General features: G+C 35.2%; 1 protein-coding gene across 1 annotated transcript in view; it reads left to right on the top strand.

Annotated features, from left to right (window-relative positions):
• The first annotated feature begins 4,461 nt into the window (after positions 1-4,461).
• LOC142312972 (uncharacterized) overlaps positions 4,462-10,846 on the top strand; it is a 53,920-nt gene continuing 47,535 nt past the window's right edge. The window contains exon 1 of the mRNA XM_075351961.1: positions 4,462-4,474. Within this exon, the coding sequence (XP_075208076.1) occupies positions 4,462-4,474 (13 nt within the window). The remainder of the gene's footprint in view (positions 4,475-10,846) is intronic.

Raw genomic sequence — 10,846 nt, 5'->3', positions numbered from 1 at the left:
GTAACGGCCCAATATCCCTTTCTCATTTACACATAATAAGAAGAGGTTAATTTCCCACATATTTGGATAGCGGCACTTTATAAAGTCCAGAAATCTCACCAGACGTTCTCTGTGAATTAGATATTGTGCTCAGTCCAGAGTGATACATTGGACACACTTTGTCTTTGCTTTGCAAGTAAAAGAATTATATTTATATAGGAGAAATCATAAATTTTAGCACGATCAATTCGTATGTTTCGGCTCGAGGAGCCGTGTTCACGAGATCGCTAGGAAGAGAAATATAAACTGTGTCTAAAATACATATTTATAAATATAATTAAACAGAAGAATCTCGATAGCACCATAGTAAGCTATATTGGCAAGTGTTTGCAATTACAGCTAATAATCGTCTTTTATAAGACCTGATCAGGCCGGCACAGGTCTCTGGAGTTATCTTGGCCCACTCCTCCATGCAGATCTTCTCCAAGTTATCTAGGTTCTTTGGGTGTCTCATGTGGACTTTAATCTTGAGCTCCTTCCACAAGTTTTCAATTGGGTTAAGGTCAGGAGACTGACTAGGCCACTGCAACACCTTGATTTTTTCCCTCTTGAACCAAGCCTTGGTTTTCTTGGCTGTGTGCTTAGGGTCGTTGTCTTGTTGGAAGATGAAATGACGACCCATCTTAAGATCCTTGATGGAGGAGCGGAGGTTCTTGGCCAAAATCTCCAGGTAGGCCGTGCTATCCATCTTCCCATGGATGCGGACCAGATGGCCAGGCCCCTTGGCTGAGAAACAGCCCCACAGCATGATGCTGCCACCACCATGCTTGACTGTAGGGATGGTATTCTTGGGGTCGTATGCAGTGCCATCCAGTCTTGAAACGTCCCGTGTGTGGTTGGCACCAAAGATCTCGATCTTGGTCTCATCAGACCAGAGAACCTTGAACCAGTCTGTCTCAGAGTCCTCCAAGTGATCATGAGCAAACTGTAGACGAGCCTTGACATGACGCTTTGAAAGTAAAGGTACCTTAAGGGCTCGTCTGGAACGGAGACCATTGCGGTGGAGTACGTTACTTATGGTATTGACTGAAACCAATGTCCCCACTGCCATGAGATCTTCCCAGAGCTCCTTCCTTGTTGTCCTTGGGTTAGCCTTGACTCTTCGGACAAGCCTGGCCTCGGCACGGGTGGAAACTTTCAAAGGCTGTCCAGGCCGTGGAAGGCTAACAGTAGTTCCATAAGCCTTCCACTTCCGGATGATGCTCCCAACAGTGGAAAGGGTTTTGTACCCCTTGCCAGCCTTGTGACCCTCCACGATCTTGTTTCTGATGGCCTTGGAATGCTCCTTTTGTCTTTCCCATGTTGACCAGGTTTGAGTGCTGTTCACAAGTTTGGGGAGGGTCTTAATTAGTCAGAAAAGGCTGGAAAAAGAGATAATTAATCCAAACATGTGAAGCTCATTGTTCTTTGTGCCTGAAATACGTCTTAATACTTTAGGGGAACCAAACAGAATTCTGGTGGTTTGAGGGGTTGAATAATAAATGACCCTGTGAATAAACTTTTCACAATTTAAAAAAAAAGAAATAACATTCTTAGTGCATTTCACACTTCCAGGCTGATCTACAGTCCAAATGTCACAATGCCAAGTTAATTCCGAATGTGTAAACCTGCTAAATCTGCAGGGGGTTGAATACTACTTGTAGGCACTGTACCTGCCTAGCGACATCGCTCTGACCGGCGAACCGCCTCCTTTCTAAGGGGGCGGTTCGTTCAGTGTCACAGGGACGTCACTAAGCGGCCGCCCAATAGAAGCGAAGGGGCGGAGATGAGCGGGACGAACATCCCGCCCATCTCCTTCCTTCCTCATTGCCGGCGGCCGCAGGTAAGGTAAGGTTCCTCGTTCCTGCGGTGACACACATAGCGATGTGTGCTGCCGCAGCAACGAAGAACAACATCGTACCTGCAGCAGCAACGATAATTGGGAATAGGGGAGCATGTCAACTATTAAAGATTTTGCACGATTTTGCGACCTTTTTCAATCGCTCGTAGGTTTCACATGCAACGACATCGCTAAAGAAGCCGGATATGCGTCACGAATTCCGTGACCCCAACGACATCACTTTAGCGATGTCGCTGCGTGTAAAGCGGCCTTTACACGATATAAATATATATTTTACCTGTTCGAACACAAGAAAAAATTTATAAAGAAAAATTCATGAAATCTGCTTTTGCAGAGAAATTTTAAAAAAAATAAAAATAATAAAATTATTATCATATTTATGGTAAAAATGAAACACTTAAAATAAATTATACTTATTACTTCTTATTAAATTTAAAATATTACTATTCAAATACAGAGATGAAATGTATTAATTCATGAAATTTGACTATAATTTCTTTAACTAAATGGAAATATAACTTTGATTATACTGTAACTAATTTTAAGTATACAATATACCTACCGTATATAGATAAATCTATAATGTGATATAATCTGTAATACATAGATACTGTATATGAATAATTTATGAATTTCCCAACTTTGCATATTAGCCAATTCTAAATGTCAATCTCATCTTTTACTCAAAAATCCTTCCCATTAATCCCCATCTCAAAATCGTTGTATTTCCTAAAAAAGTTGTGTGACTGGGCGCTCCTCTTACATTACATTGTGTGAAAGAGAGAACCTCATTGTCAGAGGCTTCCACCTGTCTCTGTCTGTCAACCCTTTTTTTTAGAAGTCACTAGTCTCAGGGTGTCAGATCCTGTGGCAATCTTTTGCTTCGTGGGGGACAAGGCAATAGGATATGTACCATGTGCACATGACATCTCATATGGCTTGTAGCGGAGATGCAATTTTCTATGAATTTCATATATTTTGTCACAGGAATATATTGATCTAGGGGACGTTGATGTTTTTTCATAAAATGTCACATTTGGTTTTACAGCATTCATTTCTGTTTTGATTGGGTTTGGTGATTCCTAACAAAATCAATACATTTTGTGCATTAAAATAAGGACTTTTTCTGCAATGCAATAGTGCAAGTTTTAGCATCCAAAAATTTAATTTTTTTTGACAAATGTGTGAATCATAGATTCTGGTCTCATATTTGTAATGACTGTATTGTACAAATGTTCAAAAATGGTCATGAATGAGAACGTGCCCTCATTCTGTCCAATTTGTAATTCCTTCAGCATCTCATAATTTGGACTATATTCATTCCTTTCACAAAAAATTAGATTACTCAGCCTATCAATATCATTATCATTTGGACACTCATATGTCTCATTTTCAGAAGACCTTTTTAACCCCTTCACGACCGGCCGATTTTTCGCTTTCCGTTTTTTTTTTCCGCCATTCTTTTTCTGAGAAACGTAACTTTTTTATTTTTCAGTCAATATCGTCATGTGAGGGCTCATTTTTTGCGGAACGAGCTGTACTTTTAAATGAAACCATAAGTTTTACCATATAGTGTACTGGAAAACGACAAAAAAATTCCAAATGCAGAAAAATTGCAAAAAAAGTGCGATAGCACTATGGTTTTTGAGATCTTTTATTCACTGTGTTCACTATATGGTAAAACTGATGTGTGGGTGTGATGCCTAAGGTCAGTGCGAGTTCGTAGACACCAAACATGTATAGGTTTACTTTTATATAAGGGGTTACAAAAAAAATCGGAAGTTTGTCCGAAAAAAGTGGCGCACGTGATGCCAAATGTGTGTATATTTTTTATTTTTTTAACCCTTTAATTTTCAATGGGGCGAATGGGGGGTGATTTGAACTTTTAGGTTTTTTTGTTTTTTTTAATTTTTTAAATCTTTTTTTTAACTTTTTTTTTATTTTACTAGTTCCCCTAGGGGGCTATAGCGATCAGCAATCCGATCGCTCTTATCTATCTGCTGATCACAGCTACGTATGTAGCTGTGATCTATGTAATTTCCTCCCTCTCCACCTTCTTTTTCTGCATTATTTTCGGTGTCCTCAAGGTCACCTTCAATGGACGCCACATGTCTGCAGCCATCTTGTGGATGATCCTCATTAGGAGCATTACAAACAATATTAATATCTGACCTTTCAGATTGTACGGTTCCATTTTTTACAGAATCTTTACATTTCTCTAACACTGAGTTGTACAATTCCTGGACTAGATGCAATATATTTCTGAGCTTCTCTTTCTAATTTTTAAAAGACATCTTAGAATTTACTAGTGAGTTTGCAAGTTCACACTCAGCATATAAGCCTAGCCATAAATTCGCTAAGCTAGACTTATCTAAATGCTTATTTTGTTCAGAAAAATCATTTTAATTCATTGTCTTACCTTGGCTTATAACTCTTTTATGACTTGACTCGCCTTGTTCAGCACTTTATAACCCTATAAACAAAATATAGCCAATACACAGATAATAACAATAAAAACAAGTTTTATTAATGAATAGTTTAAAAACAAGATAAAAGTGCAAATTGCACAAAAGGACAGCACGATGGGGGACAAAGGTAAGTACAGAGTCACAGAAATGCATTAAATAGCTCCACAAGTTATAGTGTAAATTGTAATAAAAATTGTAGAAAATTAGATGCCCAGGGTAATGTATGTATACCAGATAATTAATTTCACGTATAGCACAAGATTGCACAAAATATAATACAAAAAGTGACACCTGAGTATGAAATAAATAAATATATTAAATAAATTTGTAAATAATCTCACACAGTAAATAAAGTGCAGGACTATAGTGCAGGGAATTTATATTGAAGTAGTGCATAAAACCCATGTGGGTACTCATTTCTGAGTGTTAATGCATAGTAGATATAGTGGAAAATAATAACTAGGTTAATACCCGGGCAATTGATCAGATGGAAGAGGCATTAGCTACGTAGTGGAGAGGGTTTACCTGCAGTCATGTCCCGCTGCCGTGCCGACGCCAAACCAACACGTGTTTCGGCACGTGGCATTCGTAGGGGAGGTGTGGTGAATGGGGATATGATGGTGCACTGCTACCGTCAGACATTGTGTCTTTCCCCTTTGTGTGACATATTTTGGTAACTACCCTTGTTCAGCACTTGTAGTACTTCTTATGGACTGACTTATCCTTTTCCTCCAAAGACACGTCAATGGATGATCTTCTGTGGCTTTGCGAACTCTTCAAATTTAATTTAAACCAACTCTTGAAACCTCATCCGTATTTTTAGGTTCTCATTTGATTTAGACACAGTTCTGTGCAATTCCCTGAAGCTTTTGGACAAATTTGTTATTCATCAGCACTGCCCTCCTTTGTACAAAAGGTGAGGGAAGTGAGATAAAAAAAATCCGCAATAGCCAGCGTCAAAATGAAAAATGACCACACATGCCAAAATGGGAAAAACAGCTGTGTCAATCACTTAGGCTGAAGCTCGGCAAATGTTGTCTTACAATAAATGTCGTACATATATTTTTCTTTAACTACATGATGAGGCGCATGAAAAATTGACTTAAAAAATGTAAAAATTGATGTATTTTATATTGAGTAAAAATGATTGACTAAAATAGGACAGTTTATTAGTTCAGTTACAGAAATAAAAAAATAGTATTATTCGTTAACTGACATGATGAGTTAAATAATAGTCCATTTCTTTACAAAATCAGTAGAAGTCTAGTTTCTCATCCATCTTTCCTTGGTTCCTGAATGGGTTAGGCCATAGAGACATGCCGTGGGTCTGCCAGCATGTGTTGCTTGAGCAAAGATCTTCGGAAGAAGTGCTCCCCCCCCAGCATGTGTCATGGTATATATGTCCAATGCAGCTGCTCAAAAGGGCTATTTAAGGAGTTTTCCTGTATGCATGAGGTAATCCACTAGACGTTTCCAGATGACTATACATAGACAAGACTATGTTAGCATATCTATGCCCTACCTCAATAGATCTATTATCTAGATGTATTAAAAAACATTTAGAAAATGTGAAATTATTAGAAAATTATTAAAAATACATACATACAAGTTTAATTAGGTTTAATAGGTTAGAAAGGCGGAAAAGGTAGTGATGACAGCCTATGTAAGGCAGGTATGTACTACCTATTAATGCTGATCTCCTGGAAATGTGAGGGTTTTTTGATAATGAGGGTTTGTGAAATGTTAAATGAAAGCTAAGTCAGGAAATGCAAGTTATCTCATATAAGGAGGAGGGAGAAAAAAAATATAGTATATGGACAACAGTAGATTGCCTTTGTGTGATGAGCACTCTCGTGCCTGTGCTATCCTGGATGTAGCCCTGTCCTGGTCTGAGTGCGTGGGCTTTAAATAGCCCCGGCGCCTTCGCACTGGCCATCTTGTGTATTACAGGGTTGTGACATGTCTCAGTGTAACGTGGGACGCTGGCGCCTGCACACTAAAGAGCACCTGAGTGACCGGCGTGTGCGTATTTGCCGTCTCACACACTGCAGGGAGATGACGGTGTGTTGGTGTACTGACCAGAGTCTGCGCCTGCGCACTGGAAAGCATCTGGGTGGCTGGCGCATGCGCATTATGGTGAATCTATGTAATGGTATACTAGAACATCCTGGTGGTTATGGAGATGGTGACGCATGCGCATTTGGAAAACCAGTGATGCACTGATATAGTAGATATTTATGTATTGTGAGACATGTTGTGGCAGCTTGGTAGTAATGGGAATGGCAGAGTGGGTGCTTTAATGTGTTTGATATGCTGGGAGTGTCTCAAAGTACATGAATATATGGTGCCCTATTAGTTATATAGGACAGGTGGAGGTAGTGATAAGGATAGAGAAGGGCAGAGTAAAGTTCCTGGTGGATATATGAATAGACTTTGAGGAGAAAGCGAAGTTGGAGAATAAAAAGCAAAGATAAAGAATAAAGGTAAAGAATAAAAAGCAAACAGATATAAAGATATTGGGACAAACTGGTAGGCCTGATTAGTGGAATGAAAGGTTAAAGGATATATATGGGCAGTGTCAAAGTTAGCTATTGCGGAAGATCTATTAAAAAGATTCTTTTATGAAAAGTACTGTATAATGATATAAATTAGTATGGATTTTTTTAATGAACTAATATATATTTATTTGAACTAATATGTAGTATTAACATGCATAAGTTCATCATTCGGGACGTTTTTTCCGGTCCCCGGTCACGTGATCACCGGTATACACCGTATAACCATCATCACGTTGCAAAAAATGGAAGTGCCGGTAAAAATGTATTTATCTCCCACCTGGCATGATCAAACATGTCAGATGGGAGAGAAGTCTAGTCCTCCAGTGTGGCCAAAGTGCCCCCCACCCCGGTCCCCATCTCTTTCCCACCTTGTTAAAAATATGCTCTTAAATATATTTTTCTTGAAATACGTGATAAAAATGGACTTCAAAATGTATAAAAAATAAATGTATTATATATCTAATAAAATGGTTGTCAAATTCGGTTACAGAAAGGAAAAATAATATTCTTGTTTGCTTACGTAAAAAGTTAATAATTAGTCCATACTAATCAATAGAAAATCTTCATCCATCTCTCCTTGGATCCTGAATGGAATTATTCTGGAGACCTGACAGCATGTTACTTCGTGGAGGGCTGCATGGATCCGTTGAACAGGCTCTCAATAGCCTGACATGTGCTTCTGTGAGAGAGAGAGCCCCCCTCCCTCGTATCATGATATATATGACAGCTGTCTAGACCATATAGGGAAATTACTGCTGGACGCATGTTACATGGTGTAATCTGCTTACAGTAACTGGAAAGATCCGGATAATATATATATACACCATACTATGTCAGCACTTATCTATATAGATATATCAATACAGACACCTTAATATTTATTCCTCATAAGAACTGTTATCAATAAGCTATGCCCTTCCAATATAGACAGAACTGTGAACATATATAATATGTCCTATTATAAAATGTTTGATAACTAGATGTATTAATTTTAATGTTTTTACAGTTTTACAATCCCCCCTTGAGGCGGGTAAATTATTATTATTATTATTATTATTATTATTAATAATGAAACCCCGAAAATGAATTAATACATCATTAAAATAACAGATCTTCTTTCCTTTTTTGGCGATAATGGATTAATGTCAATAATAATGATGAATAATAATCAATTTGCATTATTCATGTTGTATGTTCAACAATATAATAATGTGAATTCATGTTATGGTAGGCCGTGACTGATAATTATATAAAATACATAATTATACTTTCCTAAACCTAAAAAAACATAAAACAGATCCGGTCACCATCTGATGTCCTCTGGGATGATGTCTTCTTATCTCCGATGTAATCTGGCATAAACACAGTCTTTTGAAATAGATCCTTTGATAAAAGATGATTGGTTATCAATTTAATACAGTCCATTATTGCATTTATCATTGTTAGATCCATAAACTTTATTCTTTATTGCAAAGTCCATTTATTTATTCAAAGTCCATCATCAATGTTGATAAACCACAGTTCATAAGTGTAGAAGAATAGCATAGGTCTTTGATGTCTGTGCAGTGTAATTTACATTAGTCACCTTTATCCTCCGTGCTGCCTGTTGTCATTCCTTGGACAGGTGTTGAGACGTTCTTGGTCAGCACAACAGGAGTTAACTTTAACACTTTATTGCTCTCCTTGGTAACTGTGGTGAGGTCTTAATGCAGAGACCATGTGTTATAGCATTGTCCATCCTGGTGCCATAAGATCACCGTCTTCGCTGAGGTCCCGCAGTGGTAAGTGTATTATTTAACACAGTCTTATTTGAGACGTTACCTTTTGGACCTTTGAGTTTCAGCTTTTACAACTTTTTTGTAGAATCCCTTTTTACTTTAGAAGAAATAATAAAAGTCTTTTATCTTATTGTAATCTTGATTGAAGACTTCATTCCCTAAACTAGATACCAAATATGGCAATGATACTACCACTAATAAATGTCACAGCATATCATAACTCTAATACTATAATACCATGTCATTATTATTATCGTAGAAGTATTAATATAATTGATACTTAGAATGATAAAATAATACTACATAATGGTACAGACAATAGTATTTCATGTAATAACCTTTTTTGTCATTGATGTAATTACCTTTCCAAACCCATAGGTGGCAGTGTGTTGAATGTAACCAAAATGTAACATAAAAGAATATAATATGTACCTATTATAAATATGAAAGGCAACAATGTGGCTTATTTAGTTAGATCATTTGTAAAATTAAAAAACAAAACAAATAACCTTTTTAGAAAAGACTGGATGATTCCATCAAAACACAATATTACTCATTATAAATGATTATTATTGATTAAAAAAAATAATATAATATATATGAAGGTAAACCTAGATCTTCCATCTTTATTACTCTAATTTATTTGATTTGTCTATTATTTATTAAATAACCTACTATATAAGAAACTATGTAACTATAACCAATATTTGTCCTTATTGTGTTAACATACTAATAAAAGAAAAATGTATTACTAGGAAGTAAATAATTGAATATATTGATGAATGAAGTGTTTTTTTCTTCCAAAAATTTGAACTTTCCCTTTTAATATGATTCATATTTAATAACATAATATTCTTATATTAAATATTACGCAACTAAATATTGAAGTGTTTCCTCAATTGAGATATTAAAAATTAGAAAAATAAAAATTATAGAATTTAAAATTTTGATAAAAAATTTGAATATTGAATAAAAAATAATCAAAATAAAAATAGGAATAAAAAGGAAAAATTAAAATTGGAATAAAAATAAAAATTGGAATAAAAATAAGACCTTCTATGTATATGACAGTTATGTCCTTAATAACACATAACCTTCATATTACCAATATCTTGTATGATTTCCATACCTATCATATCATTAACCTATGAAAATAATTAAGTCATGTAACCTTGCTGATAATACTCTTCTTTAGTATATAAATGCATTGTGATTACCATACTTCAAATATTTTTTTTTATTCCCAATTTTCCTTTGTACCCAATTAATATTGACTATTAAAGTATTCTGTAGACACATATATTAATCAAATATAAATATGTAATTAAAACCTAACCTTTTCCTTTTAATATCATGAAATTTTATGTTATAAAAAAATTAATATGTCAAGATTAAATTAAATTAAAATTTATATTGTATATCTTCAAGACCATATTATAAATATTTCTTTCATATTTGAAAAGAAAATGATTACCAATCTGTGTATCAGTAAAATAAAATAAGTAACACAAAACTGTATAAAATCAAAACATTAAAAATACTTTTTCTAGAATATGATTCTTCAGAGTAAACCTTTGATATAGATCCTAACACATCTATACTAAAGAAATATATCTATGAATAAGATATATTCTGTATAAATTCCTTCAGTATTAATACTTATGTACTATAACTTATTTATTCTAATAATATACATACATATATATACCTAACTTAGAAGTAAAAAAAATGTTGCCTTTTTTTCCTTTGGAAGCTTCAAAGACTTCTCTTGAGATAGAATTTCAGTCCACAGCTGTTCAGTCAATTAGACTGCCTCACTGTACGAGTATATACAAAACTATTCACATACAGACAAACATTGACAAACACATAACCACTTTGATTTTCAATTTGTCTATGCGCATTTTAAACATATGATACTAATTTGAAGTACTTCTTGAAAAATACAAATAATTAATTACATATACTCATGAGTAACAGGTACCTTTGATAGTCACATACTGTACGTTTGACCTCTAACAGGACAGTCATTTATTATTATTAGCTCAGTATTCAAAATCACATGCTTATTGGTTAAATACAAAAAAATATTCCATTCCAAACAAAGCAAGCCAATTTAAGCATTCCACTATAAAAACTCAGATTACATTTCAAATCGCACTT

Source organism: Anomaloglossus baeobatrachus, chromosome 5, assembly GCF_048569485.1.
Source record: "Anomaloglossus baeobatrachus isolate aAnoBae1 chromosome 5, aAnoBae1.hap1, whole genome shotgun sequence".
In the NCBI taxonomy this organism is placed as follows: Eukaryota; Metazoa; Chordata; class Amphibia; order Anura; family Aromobatidae; genus Anomaloglossus; species Anomaloglossus baeobatrachus.
This window is presented reverse-complemented; position numbering and strand designations above follow the sequence as displayed.